Source organism: Oncorhynchus keta, chromosome 14 (assembly GCF_023373465.1).
Source record: "Oncorhynchus keta strain PuntledgeMale-10-30-2019 chromosome 14, Oket_V2, whole genome shotgun sequence".
NCBI classification, from domain to species: Eukaryota; Metazoa; Chordata; class Actinopteri; order Salmoniformes; family Salmonidae; genus Oncorhynchus; species Oncorhynchus keta.
The window spans coordinates 66,023,217-66,045,673 of record NC_068434.1 but is presented as its reverse complement, the minus strand read 5'-3'; the positions used below and the strand labels follow the sequence as shown (position 1 = coordinate 66,045,673).

At 43.6% G+C, this 22,457-nt stretch overlaps 2 protein-coding genes across 3 annotated transcripts; both read right to left on the bottom strand.

Annotated features, from left to right (window-relative positions):
* Window positions 1-141: 141 nt before the first annotated feature.
* LOC118393808 (neuronal acetylcholine receptor subunit alpha-3-like) lies at window positions 142-8,465 on the bottom strand. Its single transcript, XM_052462164.1, has 6 exons — window positions 8,302-8,465; window positions 7,205-7,344; window positions 4,443-4,487; window positions 2,859-2,968; window positions 1,094-2,345; window positions 142-995 (listed from the first exon to the last, which is right to left on the bottom strand). The coding sequence occupies exons 1-6, from the start codon at window positions 8,360-8,362 to the stop codon at window positions 870-872; spliced, it is 1,734 nt and encodes a 577-aa protein (XP_052318124.1). The 5' UTR covers window positions 8,363-8,465; the 3' UTR covers window positions 142-869.
* A 1,807-nt stretch (window positions 8,466-10,272) lies between these two features.
* LOC118393807 (neuronal acetylcholine receptor subunit beta-4-like) lies at window positions 10,273-21,572 on the bottom strand. 2 transcript variants are annotated; one of them, XM_035786890.2, is made up of 6 exons: window positions 21,206-21,572; window positions 14,414-14,559; window positions 13,511-13,555; window positions 12,933-13,042; window positions 11,693-12,770; window positions 10,273-11,121 (listed from the first exon to the last, which is right to left on the bottom strand). In XM_035786890.2, exons 1-6 carry the CDS (start codon window positions 21,252-21,254, stop codon window positions 10,957-10,959), a joined length of 1,593 nt encoding a protein of 530 aa, XP_035642783.1. In that variant the 5' UTR covers window positions 21,255-21,572; the 3' UTR covers window positions 10,273-10,956. The 2 variants fall into 2 exon arrangements, with proteins under 2 accessions (XP_035642783.1, XP_052318123.1); XM_052462163.1 differs by lacking the exon at window positions 21,206-21,572 and having other exon boundaries at window positions 14,273-14,538.
* Between the last annotated feature and the right edge of the window lie 885 nt (window positions 21,573-22,457).

Below are 22,457 nucleotides of genomic sequence, written 5' to 3'. Positions count from 1 at the left end.
CCACTGGATCATATTGTGGTCACTTGTAGTAGCAGATAATAACCACATGGTGTCACCCCTCACAGCACAATGAAAATCATTTCAGGTTGCTTTCATAGTTTTTCCACATTCACCCATATGGTGTAATAACGTTTCCCATCCTGCATCATAGCCTTTTAATGTTCAACAGTTTGTGATTTCTATGAATAGCTTATCTGTATATTATATGACACCGTGGTTCATTGAAACCTTAATGAGCATTAGAATCAGATTGAAATGGTGCTGTATAGTTGTAGTAAATAAGAACATACAACATGCGTTTTTAGAAATACATTAATATTTCACAAATAAACAATATCAAAATGACTCGGTGATATTCAACATTTGAAAACATGATATGACTTCAATAAGCTGTGAAATTGACTTGAGATACTTGTTGTGTACTTTTGGAAAGCCCCCTTAAAGCAGTCATTGCTATGTACATGTTTGGGATCCTTTGGTCCAATAGATGTTCCTTTAGCCACGGTCCTTTTGTTGACGATAGTGTGGTTCTTTGTGCCAGTCATAATTAAGTGACACTATGATGAAGTCATTTACACAAAGCAAACAAAAAGGGAATGGGTAGGCAGCAGTACGGGAGTTATACATTGCCATGGTTTCAGAGTCTGGTCCTCAGGAGCTAAGTGATCACTACTACACCACACTTTAGAAATAAGAAACGTATCTACATACTGAGAAGTGACATGGAACAGCTGGCAGCAGCTTGCCTTCCTCCATAATCTGGTTCCCTTCCGTTCACACTATTGGTTCACTGGGTGATACACAAAATGACTGTGCATGTATGATTTAAAACACTCAGTCACTGTGTAATTGCTGTGTGTATGAGTGGGTCACATATTGAACAATAGGAGGGGCTGGATAAAGAGCCCAGCGGTCCCCAGGATACACACCAAGATGAACACCCACAGGAATATCCTGTCGATCACCATGGCAACGTACTTCCAGTCATCCTGGACCTGAAAGACAGTTGTCAGAGACACTAAATGGTAGATATAGACCTTGAATATTTTCTTAGCTATTGCGAATGATACACATGTGATACGTCTCGACTTACCTCCTTGGCTTCGTTCTGTATTCTCATGTTTTCGGCGATATACTTGACACTTTCCATGGCCTCCCTGACCTCCGGTGAGAAGTGAGGGGACAGAGTCCTCAGCCTGCCATTCAGAGACTCTGAGCTGGAGCAGGAGCTTCCACCGCCTCCACAAACCCCCCCAATCCCAGCAGACCCTCCTCCACTGTGGGTCCCGATGCTCCCCACCCCTCCACCCCCTCCTCCCGTCTCAGTGGGCAGCTTGGTGGACCTCTGGCGCCAGCAGCAGTTGCAGCGTCCCTCACGACACAGGAAGCTGGAGCCTGCATTAACCGAGTCACCACCACCACCCCCACCAAGGCTAAGGTTATTGAGGTTGGTGAGCTCCGTGCTGATGAAGAGGCGCTGTCGCTGGGCCAGACTTGGGAGCACACTGGCAGCCACGGTGGAGACCAGGGCCTGGGGCTTCTGCTGCCCCTGCATGGTTCCTGTGGTGTAGACCACACAGGGCCGCGAGGCTGGGGGCATCAGCTGCTGAACCATCCCCCCAGGCAGCCTCTCAGGGTTCCTCTCCGGCCGGGTCATGAACATGACCCTGGGTAGAAGCCCCAGGAAGACACTGCGCACCCAGCACGGCATGGTGTGGGTCTTGGGCGTGCGGTAGTGCACGTTCAGCACGAACACGGTGATGACAATGGAGAGGGTGACGAAGATCATGGTGAAGAGGAGGTACTCCCCGATGAGGGGGATGACCAGAGACGTAGACGGGATGGTTTCGGTGATGACCAGGAGGAACACAGTGAGGGAGAGGAGGACGGAGATACAGAGGGTGATCTTCTCCCCACAGTCAGAAGGCAGGTAGAAGACCAGCACAGTGAGAAAGGAGATGAGCAGACAGGGGATGATCATGTTGATGGTGTAGAAGAGAGGCAGCCGTCTGATGTACAGGGAGTAGGTGATGTCTGTGTAGATCTCCTCACAGCAGTTGTACTTGATGTCGTGTTTGTAACCCGGGGCGTTGATAATCGTCCACTCGCCACTCTCCCAGAAGTCATGGAGGTTGATGGTGGAGCCAATCAGAACCAGGTCTATCTTGGCCTTGTCATACGTCCAAGAGCCAAACTTCATGGTGCAGTTCTGGTAGTCGAAGGGGAAGTAGGTAACGTCAATCTTGCAGGAGCTCTTGAAGATGGCCGGAGGGATCCAGGTCACATCCCCATTGTAGCGAAGCAGGGCCTTGGTCTTATCGTCCACCTGGAAATCTCCCACTGCACTGTGGCACAGAGAGAGAGGGGATGGGGGAGGAGACAACGAAAGAGAGAGAGAAAGAAACAGTGTGGGGGGGGAGAGAGAGAGAGAGAGAGAGAGAGAGAGAGAGAGAGAGAGAGAGAGAGAGAGAGAGAGAGAGAGAGAGAGAGAGAGAACAGTGATGGAGGAGGGTGGATGAATCATTGAAGATTACACTGGAAGGATGTAATATAAACAACAGACTTGTCCCTCAGCTAAATGAATCAGAAAGAAGCCCTGAGGCTCCATCATTTGATAACACTGTCTAATAGACTTTACATGCACGCCATTAAGAATATTTAGTAACTACATAAATGATCTACAGTATATGATGGTGTAATATAAGAAATGAGTGTCATGTCCTGGTTTTGGATCATCTACTCTGTCATTTCAACGTCATCGAATGAAATCCTTGGAACTCAGTTATGCAGAGTACATATTATTATTGCAATTGCATGGATCAATATGGTTGTGTAGACGTAACTCTTGTTCAACTCACTTATTGTACAGCACGATATCTGGCTTCCATATCCTGCTAGAAGGCACTCGAATGAACTCCACTCCTCCAAAGTTTTTGGGATCCCACCTCAGTTTGTAGTCATTCCAGATCTGAAGGGGTAATAGGTTGTCTCATATCATTAGATAATAGTCTTTTAAAAAAGCCACACACATTTCAAATTCTACATTCTATATGTTTGATCCATTGACAATTAACGGATGGTCACCTTTTTTGAACCACATATCCACATCTGTGTTTAACCCTCATTCATCTTATACGTCTCAGTCACAGCCAATACAGCCGAGCCAGTCACAAGAGGGTTGTGAAGAACCACTTCATCGAAAAATGTGGCCATCCGTTAATTGAATGGTTAATTAGACGAAACAGTTATGGCTTTCCTTTGACCTAAGAGGGAGAATATATATGTGACACAGTCCTACAGCAGAGAGGTTGTGTCTCCCCTGAGACCTGATCCGTGACCTCCAGGTCCACAGCGACTATTTTATCTAATTAACCATTCAATTAAGGATGGCCACGTTTTTCGATTAAGTGGTTCTTCACAACCCTCTTGTGACTGGCTTGGCTGTATTGACTGTGGCTGAGTTGTTACCATATACACACGGTCCCTTATACTAGGTATGTTGACAAACAGATGGTCATGTATAAGATGGATGTTAAACACAGATGTGGATATGTGGTTCAGATTAATATGGATCTGGAAACTAGCTCCGGTTCATTTCCCTCAGAATGAGCTCATCCCAGCGTGTATCACGACAATATCAGCAGCACCAACCATGTGACAAAACCAGCAAACCATGCAACAGTACAGTCCCTTGTATTTTCTGTAGCACCACACCATGTGATCATATACTGTGCCTTATCTCTGGGTAGAAATGTAACCCAGTCATGTCACATCATCTCTGAGTAGAAATGTAACCCAGTCATGGTACATCATCTCTGAGTAGAAATGTAACCCAGTCATGGTACATCATCTCTGAGTAGAAATGTAACCCAGTCGTGGCACATCATCTCTGGATATTATCTCTAGGTATTATCTCTGGATATATTCTCCAGATATCATCTTTGGATATCATCTCTTGATAGAAATGTAACCCAGTCATGGCAGGGTAAATCTATGGCTCATAAACCTTTGTCATAAGGTTAATATCCGGAGGGTTAAAAGCATTTTCCTGATGAATAATGTAAGAAATCATTATGGCCTCCAGGAATCATGTATGATAGTTTATTTAATTATTATTATTATTTATTTTTTTGAAACCTTTATTTAACTGGGCAAGTCAGTTACGAACAAATTATTATTTACAATGATGGCCTACCCCAGCCAAACCCGGACGACACTGGGCCAATTGTGCACCGCCCTATGGGACTCCCAATCACAGCCGGTTGTGATACAGCCTCGATTCAGACCATGGTCTGTAGTGATGCCTTTAGCACTGAGATGCAGTCCCTTAGACCGCCGAGTCACTCGAGAGCCCAGTAGGTCAGGTAGATGTAGTGGAGTGATTTGTTTAAACAGTAATTCATATACACATACAGTGGGAGATGGATGAAGATTGTACTTACATGTCTCAGCCACAGGTTTGTCTCCATAATCTGGTTAACTTCATCCTGAGAAACAGAAAAGAAGAATTTACTCTCAGAAGGACAAGTTGACCAGAGGCTAAACGCGGGGGTTCATGAACTGTAGGAATATTTCAGAGTTAGAAAGGAGGCACGCTGTCAGGAGAAATCATCTTCCATACAGGATTTATATTATTATTATTATATATTATATATTATGGCAGGGTGAACAGAGCGTTCTGTCCTGGGTCTAACTCTGGCTGGAGTTACACAGGGAGGAGGACACTACACTGAGAGGAGAGGAACACCTGGGTCCTCCAGCCCAGAGGCATGCCATACACTATATGATGGCTTCAACCTCTCTAGGCCCTCAGGCTCCAGGCTGTCTCTCAGGATGTGCTAGTTAGGGCCTGACACTGTCTCAGCTCAGATGGAAGGGAAGAGGAGGGTATGGAAAAAGAAAAAAAATAGAGAAAGAAGGAGAGAGAGGGAGATTCTCAATTGGGCAAAAGTCTGTCCTTTCCTCAACTCCTCTGTCCTCCTCTCCTCCATGACCCAGAAACCGATAAATGTTTGAGTGGTCAAGGAGAGTGTCAATAGGTTAGTAGGGGAACGGAGAAGTGTCCTCCACTCCTCTATATCCTACTCTCACAGAGGATACCTTTCGGTGGCTAGTGTGGAAGTGTTTTAGAATCTGTGACACATCCTTTGAATCATCTGCTGTTTTTTTACAAGGAGGAAAGTATCTTCTTATCTATAAAATGTTTTCTACAACCATCTTAATCAGTTTTGACCACTTTACACATGTATTTGGAGATTCCACCCCTATAAACGTTATTTGCCTGAGTGGAGAAGGAGTCTCATTTCATACAAGCGCATTTGTTTCCACGTTTCCTGTCCTCACCTTCACCCCTCAATTACCTTTGAGGACGGAGGAGAGGAGGCGAACAAAAACAATTTCGATTTTCCCAGACAGACAGCGACAGACAGACAGACCAACAGACGGACAGACAAACAGACAGACAGAACCCAGGTCATAACATTAACCATTCATGTGTCCTGATGAGCTCCCAGGAGACACTCCAGGTGTTGGCTCTAAGATGAGGAAGACTGCTGCAGGTCGATACAGTACAGGTGGTTCTGGGGTTGCAGAACTAGGCCAGCCCTGTATGTCCCTCCAGGCAGACTGTGGAACCAGTGACTGTATATTATTTAAATGAGAGATTATGTCTGAGCCACCTGGAAGAATGGGCGTTTTAAATAAGATAATAGTCCAGCTGTAAGTAGACTGAAGTATCCCAGTTGTAGAGGGGTGTGAGGCGTGGGGAGGAAATAATGGTAATCCATCAAAACAGGAGGCTGTGCTGTTAAATGGGCTGAGGTCAGGGAAATATGAGAAATACTCTTATCTCTGTGTCATGTTCAGTAAAGAGAGGTTCTGGCTTGGAGCCCAGTTCCTCCAAAGGAAAGCTCTACAGAGGATATTTACTGAAATGAAATCGACTCGTTGTGGTCCTGTTTTATTCCATATTTAACATGAACTATCTCACAATGTGGAACCATAATAAACACAGATCTTGACAAGACATGGATAAGTGGTCCTTAACTGAATGTACCTAGCTTCTATCTGTTACACTAATCACACAGGTTATTCCACTGCTAGTTGTATAAGGCTTGATGTAGCACAAAGTGGCCCAAATGTATTGTTCATCTATGTTATAAAGTATACACAGGGAGTAAGTTCCTGAGGGATTTTATGTGGCAATACCCAGCACATCAAGATCTCTGTTACATAAGGGTCCAGACAGTATTGTGCTAGAATAATACATCTGTTTATTAGTGAATGACGCCCTTCCTCCCTCCCCTTTTTTGTGTAATTAAAGTAATCCACTCTGGGGCACTTTGAGGCTGGCGAAACAGCTGCCGCTCTCCTCGTCCAATCTCCTCACAGTGCGCCCGGCCAAAACCAGGCATTACAACCAGGGGCACTCATTTGAAGTGGCAGTGATTGAGTGAAAGGGGCTGCCTATTCAGAGATGGGAGGAGTGAGGGAAGAGCTGAAATTTCCCATCTTCTCTTGACCAACCACACACCCACGCAGCCGGTCGCTGTGACAGGCTCCATTGGGTCCAGGCTCAGGCTGATATCACCCACTGGCCCCAGAGAGTCTCATTTACAGTTGGACACATCTCAGGTGTCCTGGATAGCACCCGAACCATGAACAACTCTTCACATTGGTCCCTCATATGAGACCATTCACATATAGTTGAGTTTGACCCCTGCATCCTCCCATACAGCTGCTCTCAACATGGGCTTTCATCACCCCGAATCAATGCATATTCATTTAAGAGAATGCACAGAGGCTCTGTGCTCAATATGTTATTTATGGAATGAATTGTCTCTCCCTGTCAGAGCCTGGCCTCTCACAGACTGTACTGTGTGATATATACGCTCCACTGTCCGAGAGTGGAACTCTCAAACCCCAGGGAGACATATAGCACAGCAGAGGCACTGAGGACGCAGTCAACATCTCTCTCTCTCTCTCTCTCTCTCTCTCTCTCTCTCTCTCTCCCACACACACACACACGCACACACGCACACACGCACACACGCACACACGCACACACACACACACACACACACACACACACACACACACACACACACACACACACACACACACACACACACACACACACACACACACAAACACTCTCTCTCTCACTCTCTCTCACACACACATACACGCTCACACACACACTCACCACTTTGACCAGCTGGGACATGGACACCTCAAACTGCACGATAACTGGTTCAGACACATTCTCCACTGGACGGATGTACTGATTGTAGCTGGAGAATATCACTGAGAACAACCTGTGTTCTGCCTCAGAGCAGGAGCCTCCTGAATAAGAGAAGGTGGGGGTGGAGGGTTAGACATAGACAGCATCAGTAAAACTTAAAGCACCTGTTGTAGCCTATGGTGATGGAGTGGACAAGTCATCTATCAGTATTCTTGTTGTAGAGTAGACTGATCCTGAGTGACTAATTATTTTGGCCTTATTTGGTGTTCTCCTTAGCCAATGACAATCCCTCAATTGTCCCTATTTTCTAACTATATACTATATTTTCGTCCCTGAGTTAATTCAACAGGTTGGTTAGTTTATTCGTTTTCAGTTAGGCAGTTTTTTCCCAGCTTAGATTGCCAAGTAGGGAGAGTGGCATTATTTTCTTTGAAGGTCAGATTTCATACAGTAGCCTCATGCAAACGACTCAGACAGTAGGTTACCTTGGAATCAAAGATATCACACATCTGAGTGACCGTAGATTTACATCAAATGTCAGCAACATGCTTTGCATTTCAATAAAATAAATAAATATACAACCATTTATTAATGGTTTATATATAATGAATGGCACGTACCTTTTAAAATAAAATAAAATAGGTGCGACAAATATGGGAATGGTTTATAACGTTGACGTATTTGCTGAAAGTATTAGAATATAGCCCATAACGAACAAAACGTCAGTTCTCCTGATTTTGAGGTTCACTAAAAACATCAGGAAACCACACAAATCAGATATTTAAAATGTATACTTCTTAATCAATGACATCCACGCCAACAAATGTAAAAAAACAATAGGCCAATAACTAAAATATAATATGTAATTTATATTAATTGTGCCCTTTATAGGCGTTCCAATTATGGGCTATCCATGCAACAAATACTCCGTTTTATCATTGTCATTATTGGCCATCATTATGTTCGGTATCTGATATTACTTGAATTTAATACAGTATGATTGCACTTAAAGCAACAAGTAAGAGTGCTCATATCAAGGTAAACTATACACTACTCACCCGACAAATGGGGAAAAAAGAACGAACAGGAGGAAAAAATGAAGAAAAATTGGGCGTTCATTGTTAAGGATTGCAGAAAATGTATCCTCAATCTATCAGGACACGGACGACAGAAGGAGGCAGAAGAAGAGAGAAAGTGGGAAGTGGAAGTAATAAAAGCGCGCGAGAAGCTGCTACAGATGCTGGGGAGCAACGAGTGAGGGAGGGATGCAGGAGAGGGAGGGTGCGAAACCAGGGTAGTCAATCATAACGTCGCCACTTTAACCCCCACGGCCGGGTAATTTCAGGAATTGGAGTCACCTCGCCATTGGACTGCTTTCATATTCGACGTTTGTATATACTGTTATGTATCACTAATAACGAACGTCATGTATTTGATTTCTGGCGTAGGCCTGTAGAATGCAGTCTGTCAACTCAACAGAATCGATAACTGATCGTTCAATTCTATTTGGGTGGGGCTAGGAGAGTATTTGGGTGGAGGTATTGAGGACGTTACGGGAGTTAATTTCTTGTTGACAGTGAATCAATGATTCGTTCAGATGTATGAAAGCAGCTGAATATACCTGGCAGACTTGGTGTAGTCTGTTGTATAATGTAAAGTGGCACACCATGTGAGTGTTAGAACTGAGGGAAAACTTCAATTCACGCGAAGCAAGATTTCCTCACCATGGACAGGGGTATACTGTTGCACCATTAGTCATCGACGTCTTGTGCTGACTGTTAACCTTTTACGGGCATTATACAATCTAATATTGTTCTTCAAGTCACAATGGACAGAAGAAGAGCCAGGAAAAAGGTTAATCAGCAGCGTTACGATAAAACACTTACAACGCACCAATGTGTTTAAAATGTGTGCAAGGTATTCAAGCACAATTCCTGGAAAAATATGATGGGGGTAGTTCCAAGAGAGGTCATCGATTGAGTCTGAAAGACGCACTCAACTGTACTCACACCAAAGCCCACACAAAGCCCAGGCAAGGCACCCCCACCCCCAACCCCCTCTTGACAAGCAACCTTCACACACCTCATATAGGAGCTAGACTTCCATTAACCTGCAACCCCATTTTAATGTATTACTTTGGATGCAGCTTCAAACTATCAATCCACCTTCATTAAGAGTAGGAATCCTGCCTATTACCAAGGTCTCTCCTAAGGTATGTCAAAAATAACAATGGCCTGCTGCTGTGAACAATTCTGTGGGCTGTGTTAACATGTTACATCTGTGCTTATCGAGCTGATGAAGCAGATGTGTGCTGTTATGTTATTGCCATGCCAGTGTGGCTGTATAGATAAAGCATTATTTACAGTTATTTGAACACTATTATTGTAATTCCACCCCCAACATTCAGACAAAACAAACACCAGAAAGATTAACATCAGGCTATAGGTATAGTACTACAAACCTTGGCAAGACAGACCAACAAAGATGATAAAGATCCCATTTAGTAAAAGAGGCTACTCTTTCGGAGAGGTGTAAGTAACTCTATTGGCATAAAACATACATACGTCATTAGGTCAAAAGCACCCAGCTTGCACACTTCCTCGGTGCGATATACCTAAACACCCCAGCAGGCAGGCTGCTGTTTAAACTCAGTGTAATCACATATCATCCGTTGAGGTAGGAGATTCACATGTTTAATGAGTCAGGAACAAAGCTGCTTTGCCTTGTCATTAGCAGCTGATGTGATAGAAAGTCGGTGATTAACAGGGCTCTGGCGATTGATCAAAGGAGAGATTGATACCTATAGCAAGAGAGTCCGTGCAATGTCAACGGATGTGTTGCCAGAGTGGGCATCTACAATGTGGCCAGTAGATGGCACAATATGTCACTTCTCGTGTGGCTGTCAATGTTTCACTATTAGGCTTACTGCCTTTAGGTTTATGCTTCTGTCTTTATGTTTCTGTTCATGGATAAATCAGGAAACTTACATATAACCAAATAAAAAGTACAAATATGTTTTTAAACTGGAACTGTTTATTGCATCAAAATCCTACATCTGTGAGGAATATCCCCCGCAATTCACAAGTTATAGACTTGTAACTCATACACCAACTCATTTTATATATGGGGTGTATCAGTTAGGAGGCCTCTTTATAACACCCTAGCTTGAGTCATAATGTTCTGAGCTACATGATTTTGCCCAATATCCATCTGATCAATGTGACCTAATATTCTGATTTGCACTTTGAAAATTGCTGAAACTGAGTCAAGCTATATTTATCTTATCACACTGAACATCATTTCATGAAGTACTCCACCACTTTAGACTTTATTGGGTGTTAATGAATTTAATCAAACTCACTGGACTTTTTTATACATTTATAGATTTTGTTTTCATGACACTTTACATCTCAACAACAGGGTGATATAACATGGTTTGGAGTCAAATGATATCTGACATATCTCTCTGTATTATGTGGGTTATTACTCCACCCAGGAAATGCTTTGTACTTTCAGTCTAGTTTTCGAGGGACATCTTTGTATCTCTGCTTCAGCTACATGAAAAAGTCTTCATTGTACCGTTGTGTCACGTTAGGACCAGGAAATAGAATCAGAAAGAGATACAGAGACTTGTATTGCTGTAGGCCACATGGCGCTGGTTGATGTTCTATGACCCTTGTTTCTATGTATGACCCCCATACCTCTTGGGGGGTTCAGGTACGGGGTGTGTCTGAGCTGGGCTGCTGGATGGGGACTATTGAATGCTGAAATAGAGGCTGGAGGAAGAGACCCAGGGTTCCAGTCACACACACTATTATAAAGATCCACAGGAACATACGGTCCACCACCATTGCCACATACTTCCAGTCCTCAATCACCTGGGAACACAAAGAGAACGAGGTATGGTCACATTACTGTCATGCACCTGTGACATGCAGAAATTGGGTATGAAATACAATATGTGATGTAAAAAATTATGCAAATGTAATATAAGATGAAGAGACAAAGCGAAATCACCAGTCTAAATATTACTGAGCCAGACCTTGTAGAAGCTTTTGACCCTTTCATCCCTCTCCTCTGCTGTTCTTAGCAGTTTTTGAAAGTGGACATTTTTCAAGCCTGGTCACCTCACTTTTACATTGATTGGTTTAAGAAAACGACCTATTACAACAGTCTGGGTTATTTTACTGGATTTTATTCTCAACTACCTCACATCCTAGTATTCTTCATTACTGGTCTTTGAGGACTACAGTGTGTGCAGGCTTTTGTCCTAGCCCAGCACTTACACAACTGGTCCAGCTGATCAAGGTCATGATCATTAGTGGAGCCAGGTGTTAAAAGTACTAAGCTGTACATACTACGTCTCTCCAGGACCAAGGATAAAAAAAAACACTGCATTGAGCTCCTTTCACAACAATAACCCCATGGACACGGTCATGGTTCACTTACATTCTGGTTATCATCGTCCCCCATCATGTGATCAGCCACGAAGCGGACCCCGTCCACTGCCTCCTGGACATCTCCCCCCCAGTCTGGGCTGCCTCTCTGGCGGAGGTCCTGGGAGGAGGGGAAGCTGTTGGGCAGGAACTCGGTGGAGCGGGCCTCCCCCTTCCTGAAGGTGTGGGTGTACCCCAGCGGAGCTGTGACTTTGTTGTAAAAGTGTCCCGGGGAGGCGAAGGCCGAGGCAGAGGAGAGGAAGGCAGAAGAGGAAGACATGGCGGCAGCGGTGGCTGTTTTGGACGTGGTGGTAGCAGGGTAGCCCAGGTCCGCCAGGATGGACCTGCGAGCTCGGAGTTGTCTCTGCTGGCGTAGCCGCTGGCGGGCAGAGTTATTCTGCGGGCGTCTCATGAAGAGCAGATGGGGCAGCTTGTTGAGGAACACTACCTTGACCCAGGAGGGCATGGTGTGTGTGCTGGGGGAGCGGTGGTGGACGTTGAGCACACACACACTGGTGATGATGGAGAAGGTCACCAGCACCATGGTGAACATTAGGTACTTCCCGATCAGAGGCACGTCCAGCGAGGTGGGAGGGACAATCTTGGAGATCAGGAGGAGGAACACAGTGAGGGCCAGGAGGACTGAGATACACAGTGTCATCTTCTCCCCACAGTCAGACGGCAGGTAGAAGACCAGGATGGCCAGAGAGGTGATGAGGACACAGGGAATAATTAGATTGATGGTGTAAAACAGCGGCTTCCTCTTGATGATGAAGTCATAGGTGAGGTCCACGTAGGTAGGATCCAGAGGGCTAACCGTTCGCCTGCCCGGCAGGGCCAAGATGTCCCATTCCCCACTGGGAGTGAAGTCGTCCATGCTGGCCACCCCTGTCTTCAGGACCATATCGAGCTCGGTGTGGTCGTAGGTCCATGACCGGAACTTGAGCGTGCAGTTCTGCTGGTCAAAGGGGAAGTGCTTTACCTCGATCTTGCAGGCACTCTTATAGATGGCCGGAGGCAGCCAGACGATGCTGCCGTTGAACTGGACAATGGCATTGGTGAAGACTGTTACCTCATAGGTTCCATCCGCACTATGGAGAGAGTGATGAGGAAGGTAGGGGGAGAGGAAAGAAACGTATTATGTCTTTATGAGAAAATGTATTTCAATCACAAGTTAGATTTTCGTGATCCGTAAATTACATGAGAAAATGTGTTCATCATTTGGAAAATATATCTGGACAATGAATACTTACTTGTTATAGAGCACAATATCAGGTAGCCAGATGTGTCTGGAAGGAATACGAAGCTTGTCAATGCCATCATATTGAGAAGGGTCCCATGATAGCCTGTAGTCATCCCAGTGCTGGAGAGACAGGGGGTTACATATTTTACATTGTAGTTATTTCGCACACACTCTTATCCAGAGCAACTTAGATAAGCAATTAGTGTTAAGTGCCTTGCTCAAGGGTACATAGAGACATGTTTCACCTAGTCGGCTCAGAGATTCAAACCAGCGACCTTTGGGTTACTGGCCCAGCGCTCTTAACTGATAGGCTACCCTCACTGTTCTGACTGTTACACTCAGTCACATAAGGACTCTCTGCCAACACCAGATCATTTCCAATTACACAATTAATTATCATTGAAATGAAAAGTGGTGAAGGGTGTGGGCACAATTATCATTCTGTTCTGTTCCGGATTGTCTGAGTCAGAGAAATAGTTCTGCTTCAATTCAGGTTCAATGAGAAGGACACTGGAGCTGGAGACGGACGAGGGGGACAGACTAAGTAATGAATGATTAATAGGATAGGACCATAATCTTCACACTTACCTGTGTGAGCCAAACATTGGTGGTCATAATCTGCTCTCTCTCATTCTGGAAATTAAAAAGGCGGAGTGTTAGCTTAATTTAAAAACAGATTATTTTCTATATGACACACAAAGCATGTTGAATGACAAAACACACATACAGACTCCAGCACACATTCCTCTAGTGCACATGCTTGATTTAGAAGAGAGTAAAAGTGAGAGATGTGTTTCCACGCTGAATAAATTCCCTGCACATGGGGTCAATTGTTAAGATAAATGACACCCTCGCCTGGGACACATCTGCCATCTGAGCGCCGTTGGACCGGTTGATATATCCACAGAGCGCTTGCATCAACTCTGAACAGCAAGTAAAACAAACACACCTAAATAGGAGTGGGCAGCAGGGTGGGCAAACCTCCAGCACAATGCTTTAAAACAAATATGTCACACTTCTCATACCATTACACTTTACAGGACATTCAAATTTCAATTACCAAAGAGGAGGACAATAAGAAGCCATAAACAGAGAATGTATGTGTTCTGGTGATATTCTCTGGGCCATGCCAGGGCAGGGAGGAAGGGAGGACCCTGTAAATCAGTGTGGGACTCCAACGTCCTCTCCTGAGGCAGCTTTACAGCTCTTTCTTAGGCAATGTGCTGAAGTTTCAATCTGGACATGACAGAGACGGAGAGCCCTGCCAGATCCATCCTATACCCATGCTGTCATTAGGGCCAGGGCCTTTCAGTAGAATGTGTGTAAGTAATTAACATGGTTGCCACTGACTCCTCTGTGCTCTGCTCTCCCTTTCTGTTCTCTCATCTCTGCTCTCTCCTCTCCCTCTGTGGTCTCCCTCATCTGCCCCATCTCTCCTCTCCGTCTCAGGGCCTCTACCTGGCTCTATGGAATGGCTATCATGAGACTGACCACACTGATGAGTTGGGCCAGGGACACCTGTAGTTTGACAGTGACTCGCTCTGTCCTGTTCACAGCTGGACGGATCAGCTTGTTGTAGCGATCGTTTCTAAGCAGCCAGTTCATCAGACGCTCCTCTGAGTCCGCACAACTGCAACCTGTGGAAAGAGTCAACAGTGATTTGGAGATAATTGTGGGAAATAGTCAGAGTTGGTACCTTTATTGCAATTGTGGTATGACAATGAAAAAACTAGATTACTGCGTGATTAAAAAAAGACCCACTGGCTGTATCTGTTGTGTTTAGTCACTGGTTTTATAGCTGGACTGTCACGCCTGTCTTTTTATGTTGTTTAATGGAGCATGTTTCAGAACCCTGTGTGGACTGGATGAAGACTGTGTTGCTGACTTCAGTCTTTCAGTCTTTCAGCTCCCCAACTCAGGACAAAGAGGAGCAGATCAAAACACCTAATGTGACACTTCCTGGTTTTTATACTCTTGCACCTGGAAGTGTGTAATATCACTCCAAACAAACTGAATGTGTGATAGGGCTTGGGCTGTGTTAAATAGATAAGAAAAAAATATATGAGGGCTTTGGAGCTTTTCTGCAGAATCATTTATATCCACGATATGGGAGGGAAGATGTTTCTGCAGAATGTTAACAATTCTGCTGTTGCAGAGCCTAAAGCCACATGATCAGCGATAAGCTCCAGCCATGAATACCACCACGATGTGCAAGTCAGTTTACCCCCCTCCCCGAAAGAGGAAGGACAGGGAGGCGTAGATGATAAAACGCTCTCTCTTCCACCAACAACCCTCTCTTCCCCCACCAGCTCTCCTCTATAGTGAGTAATGCTCTGTCATACAGTAGCAGAGAGTAGCTGAGTAGAACAGTCAGGAGAATTGTTTTGGAGAAAAATGCTTAGTCAAATGGTATATGCCCTGAAGTAATCTTTATAATAGCTGCTAAGACTGTTGCACTGAAAAATATTAATTTGAAGATTCATGGTTTGACATTTGGTATTTTATTAGGATCCCCATTCGCTGTTGCGATAGCAGAAGCTACTCTTCCTGGGGTCCACACAAAACATGAAACATGAAATAATACTGAACATTAATAGACAAGAACAGCTCAAGGACAGATATACATACATTTAATATGTTACGTAGCCTACATTTTAGGACATACACACAATATCTATATCAAATAGGGGAGAGGAGTTGTTTTAAAAAAAAACAGGTTTGCTGTTTACTTGAGCAATCTTGGATGGAAGGGAGTTCCATGCAATCATGGCTCTTTATAATACTGTACATTTTTTACATTTGTTCTGGATTTGGGGACTGTGAAAAGACCCCTGGTGGCATGTCTGGTGGGGTAAGTGTGTGTGTGTCCGTGCTATGTGTAAATTGACTATGCAAACCATTTGGAATTTTGAACACATTGTTTCTTGTAAAAAACAAGAAGTGATGCAGTCAGACTCTCCCCTAATTTTAGCCAAGGGAGACTGGCATGCATAGTATAGTTTCAAATGTACAGATTATGGTAGGTAAAAATAAGATACATGTTTATACTATAGATCTCTTACCAATAGTGTATTATCAGACAGGCCCATGTGCCAGTTTGTGCCAGGCAATTACCACAAATCCTAATTATTGAGGAATAGTTTCATGTAGAGTTGAGAGTTCGGGAGTGTCCAACAGACAATAGACTGGTGCATGTTTTCATGGCTACCCTATCATCAGTCACTTGGCTGGACTCCCATCAAACACAATGGGTCCTCTACAAGACAGATGGCATATTGTCAAACATCCACACTCCTTACCCAGAGGTGAAGGGCACTGGCCAGTGGGAGAGCAGGCAACTCAAACTACTAATCACTACCTACTGAGAAGGGCTATTACACTGTCCCTGTGTGTGTGTGTGTGTGTGTGTGTGTGTGTGTGTGTGTGTGTGTGTGTGTGTGTGTGTGTGTGTGTGTGTGTGTGTGTGTGTGTGTGTGTGTGTGTGTGTGTGTGTGTGTGTGTGTGTGTGTGTGTGCGTGCATGCGTGTGTGTGCGTGCGTGCGTGCGTATGTGTGCGTGTGGTGTGTGTATCAACAGGGTCTTGAAAAGGGGAGACAGCCTATAGGGAGGAGGTAAGAGACCTGGCGGTGTGGTGCCAGGACAACAACCTCTCCCCCAATGTGAGCAAGACAAAGGAGATGATCGTGGACTATAGGAAAAGAAAGGCCGAACAGGCCCCCATTAACATTGTCGGGGCTGTAGTGGAGTGGGTCAAGAGTTTCAAGGTCTTTGGTGTCCACATCACCAACAAACATACCAAGACAGCTGTGAAGAGGGCACCACCTTTTCCCCCTCAAGAAAGTGAAAAGATTTGCATGTGTCCCCAGATCCTCAAAAATTTCTACAGCTGCACCATTGAGAGCATCCTGACCGGTTGCATCACCGCCTGGTATGGTAACTGCTTGGCATCTGAGCAGAAGGCGCTACAGAGGGTAGTACGTACGGCCCAGTACATCACTGGGGCCAAGCTTCCTGCCATCGCGTAGTGTCAGAGGAAGGCCCAAAAAATTGTCAAAGACTCCAGTCACCAGAGTCATAGAGTGTTCTCTCTGCTACAGCACAGCAAGCAGTACCGGAAGGCTCCTTAACAGCTTCTACCCCAAAGCCATAAGACTGCAGAACAATTAATCAAATGGCTATTCACATTGACACTGTTTATTATCTATGCATAGTCACTTTACCCCTACCTACATGTACAAATTACCTCGACTAACCTGTACCCACGCACATTGACTCGGTACCGGTACCCCCTGTATATAGCCTCGTTATTGCTATGTAATTTTCTCGTGTTATTTTTTATTTTACTTTTTAAATATTTTCTTAACTCTATTTCTTGAACTGCATTGTTGGTTAAGGGCTTGTAAGTAAGCATTTCACGGTAAGCTCTACACCTGTTGTATTCGGCGCATGTGACAGATAACATTTGATTTGAATGTACATTCCTTTTAATGGCAACAATTTAAAAGTGTGGCGTTGACATTATGTTGATTGGCAGGAGAGGGCAGCGGTGTTAATAGAGTGACTGAATCAGCAATGGTTGACTTTTAAAAAGGTTACTCTGCTCTACTCTCCAGAATACTGCATTCTCAAAAATTGCATCTATGACGAGATTTGGAGGTGCATAATGCACCCTGTCTTTTGACCCAATAGAAAACAGCAGGCAAAAAACATCCTGTTATCTGGATTTCAGTGTTGGCCCTCAAGACATGCCAGAGGTCCTACTGATTACAGAACACTGTGGCATTTAGCTGTATGGTTAGAATATTACTGCCAGGTTCTCCACGCTGAGCACAGACAGACTATGTAGCCTGGTCACCAGCCAGGTCTGTGCGCTTCAGCCATTTGCCCTGGCTTTATTTTCAGGCCATACATGTTATAACAACGAACCAAACAAGACAGAGTGGACAAGTAAAATGCTACACATAGCATCTATCCCAGCTGTCAAATTCACTTGCAAGAAGGTGCTGTAAATGGCCAGTGTACTGTATAGGCAAAATGTGATATATGATCCTTTACTCTCCCAGTGACTTCCCTCTCTTCTTGAGAAGGGCCGGTCAGAGCTCCTTAATCATTGTTATTGTGGCCAATTGATGCCCATTTGTTGGAAACCTTTAAACCAAACTCCTCCTCTAACCACAGCACAGTGAATACACACATGTTTTCTATGATAATACCCAGAATGTCCTTATATTTGCTGACTGGTTGTAAAGGCTACTGTAACAGGTTTGACTTAGTGCCTCAGGATAAGAGAGAGCATTTGCATTGAAATATACAATATGCAGTGCCTTCTGGAAGTATTCAGACCCCTTGCCTTTTTCCACATTTTGTTACGTTACAGCCTTATTCTCATCAATCCACACACAATACCCCACAATGACAAAGCAAAAACAGTTTTTTTAGAGAAGAAAAAAATAACATTTTTTTTTATTCAAATCAAATCATTAACCAACAATGCAGTTTTAAGAAAAATACCTAAAGGAAAATAAGAAATAAAAGTAACAAATAATTAAAGAGCAGCAGTAAAATAACAATAGCGAGGCTATATACAGTGGGTACAGGTACAGAGTCTATGTGCGGGGGCACCAGTTAGTTGAGGTAATTGAGGTAATATATACATGTAGGTAGAGTTATTAAAGTGACTTATGCATAGACAATAATGCAAATAGTATAGCAGGGCAGAAATTTGACAAACTGACTTGTTGGAAAGGTGGCATCCTATGATGCCATGTTGAAAGTCACTGAGCCCTTCAGTAAGGCAATTCTACTGCCAATGTTTGTCTATGGAGATGCCATTAGTCTGGGTAGCCATTTGACGAGATGTTCAGTAGTCCTACGGCTTGGGTGGTAGAAGCTGTTTATAAGCCTCATGGACCTAGACTTGGCGCTCCAGTACAGCTTGCCGTGCGGTAGCAGAGAGAACAGTATGACTAGGGTGGCTTGAGTCTTTGACAATTTTTTATTTATTTTACCATTATTTTACCAGGTAAATTCAGACCCTTTAATCAGTACTTTGTTGAAGCACCTTTGGCAGGGATTACAGCATCAAATCTTCTTGGGTATGACGCTACAAGCTTGGCACACCTGTATTTGGGGATGTTCTCCAAATTTTCTCTGCAGTTCCTGTCAAGCTTTGTCAGGTTGGATGGGGATTGCTGCACAGCTATTTTCAGGTCTCTCCAAAGATGTTCGATCAGGTTCAAGTCCGGGCTCTGGCTGGGCCACTCAAGGACATTCAGAGACTGGTCCAGGCCTCCGACCTCACTAATACTGAATGGAAGCATGTCCCCGCAGCAATGTTCCAACATCTAGTGGAAAGCCTTCCCAGAAGAGTGGAGGCTGTTATAGCAGCAAATGGGGGGACCAACTCAATATTAATGCCCATGATTTTGGAATGACATTTACATACATTACATTTAAGTCATTTAGCAGACGCTCTTATCCAGAGCGACTTACAAATTGGTGCATTCACCTTATGACATCCAGTGGAACAGCCACTTTACAATAGTGCATCTAAATCTTTTAAGGGGGGGGGGGGTGAGAAGGATTACTTTATCCTATCCTAGGTATTCCTTAAAGAGGTGGGGTTTCAGGTGTCTCCGGAAGGTGGTGATTGACTCCGCTGTCCTGGCGTCGTGAGGGAGTTTGTGTTCGAGTGAGATGAGAATGAGATGTTCGAGAAGTGATGTTACGGAAAAAAGGGGGGAAAAAGAAAAAAAATATATATGTTATGTGTGGTATGGTTACATAAGACAGAAGGTTATTTAAGGCAAAAAAATGAAAGGTGGGTGGGCATATAATGCGAACATCTAACGTAAACTCACCCCATTCTGTACAAATGTGCACAACCGCAACATTCAAACGAGGCTACAAAGAAAACTAATGGGACTGTAGCAACTGTGTTGACGTCAAAATCGGGGTGTGAACTAGGTTTCTACTCGAGCGTTGATCGACATTTTTGAGTCATCATTGCATGCGATCATCATTCTCAAATCTGCTGTTTACTTTAACACTTTAACACCGCCCCAAAAACCTGATTCAAATTCGACACAAACCTTCAAATAGGTATGTAATGACACATTATATAAACTCTTTATAGTGTTGTATTTACATTTTAGAGGGGATAAGGTGATAAGTTGGACAGACCGAGTGAAAAAAAAGCAATTTTCCCACACATCTCTCCTTCTCACTACCACACATTAGTTTCGCTTCCCCACCCGATATTTGGGGCTCATTGCCTGCTTGAATTGTGCAGAAACGGGCAGCGTTTAGGTCATGTAATTGATTTTGTTGGAAAGGGGATAAATTGTGCTTCACAATGGTATTGACATTGCAGTTGATCTGGAAGTATTATGTTTTTGGGGCGCTAAAATAAGGGCAATTGTACGGACCAAGATGTATGAGTTTACGTTAGCAACCCAAAGGTTGAATTTTCAGTCTCATCACGAACAACTAGCTAATTATCAATTTTTCCACTACTTACTACTTTTTAGCTACTTTGCAACTACTTAGCATATTAGCTAACCCTTCCCCTTTAACCTATCTCCTAACCTTAACCCCTAGCGTAGCTAATGTTAGCCAGCTAGCTAGCATTAGTGTTAGCTACGTTGCCACAACAAATTGGAATTCGTAACATATCATACCTTTTGAAGATTCGTAACACTTGGTACATTTGCAAAATCGTATCATATTGTAGGTTTTGCATATTGGTAATATATCATACACATTGTTGTAATTCATAACATATCATCTGAAATGAATGATGGATATCCATAAATTAATACATTCCATACCAAACGTAATGTATCATACTGAATGGAGTGTGTCTGATTAAAAGATAATAATAATTAAATAATAAGAAATGCTCTTAGGCCAGGTTGGCTGATGAGCCTGTGAATGTTCTTCACTGCTTGTCCTATGTGCGAATCAATAAAGGGTAATACAAATATTGTTTTATTCTCTTGACAGTATTGTATCTAATTTATTTAAGACATGATTGTTGAAATGAATGCATCAATACATGTTGAACGATGTTCCTCTTTGATAATAAAATAAACACCTTTATGCACTTTATGAAATTTGGTATTAAATGAAATAATTTCTTACATGCACTGTTGGTGAATTACAAAAGTGAACCTCCTTTCTGAATATGTACAGTTAATAACAACAAGAACAACAACCCATTGTAGAGAGATTTTTCAACTGAACTGACAATGCAATCGAAATTCACATACATTAAATACTTACGTTTTAACAAAGTGAAAAGGAAAGCGAGGAGAGTGAGAGTCCGAGTCATTTTGACAACAGTGCCACGAAATCCATCCGTGTCCTCATTCAGGAAGCCTAATAATAATAATAGGATCTAACGTGCTTACCGAGCATTCCCAACTCCTAAAAAGCTCCAGACACGCGCGCCTGTCCGGCTCTACAAATAACGATACCCGCATTAGTTAGAACAAATGTTTACTGAAAACGGTGTGTCTGTACCAGTTTGAGATTTGCAGCAGCGTTGGGATAGAAACGAGACCCTTTCCCCAACATACACCGTTCCACCTTCCTTACTCGTTGCGCATCGCTCTCACACACACCATGATCTCCCGAGCGCAAATCTTGGATCGACTAATTGCTATTTTCCATTCTTCCTTCAATGTTGATACTTAACCATGTGGTATGTTATAGGTTATAGGCAGATTTCGGTGATACTACTTAGGCTATAAACAATAACATTTATGACAATAAAAATGTTTTGTTTTCTTCATGTATTAATCCACAACAAAATATATCAATCAAATGTATTTATAAAGCCCTTCTTACATCAGCAGAAGTCACGAAGTGCTGTACAGAAACCCAGCCTAAAACCCCAAACAGCAAGCAATGCAGGTGTAGAAGCACGGTGGCTAGGAAAAACTCCCTAGAAAGGCAGGAACCTAGGAAGAAACCTAGAGAGGAACCAGGTTATGAGGGGTAGCCAGCCATCTATCAAATCTATATTCATATGGCCATATGTGACCATAGTGCCGTGGGTTGAATCTAGATATGTATGCTAGTTAAACATTTTTTTATTTTTATTAAAAAATAAACTTTTCCAACATGCACTTAGCTGTACCAGCCTATAGCCTACCTGCCTCTTTCAGTCACAGCACAAACACTCACTAATCCAACACTGACACAGACTCTGACCTCAGTTCCATGGCTTCCATGTCTGGATGCCCTGGCCAGATAACCACAGCTAATTCAAATTGTTTGTTTCCTGCTACATATCTTCTCTGGCTACCATGGTGGTTGTGTGATGAGTTGGGTGATTCAATGATGTCACACAAGTTTGGTGAGGATGTTTACAAGGTCTGGTGGGTGATACACAACCCTGTGTCTCTGGGTGGGACAGAATTACAGCAGTGGACCCAAGTCAGTCCAATGACAGCATTCTCAGCCCAGTAGATTTACCGTCTGCACACTGCTCAACCCCTCATTATTACGGCCAATGAAGAAGCTGTATCAG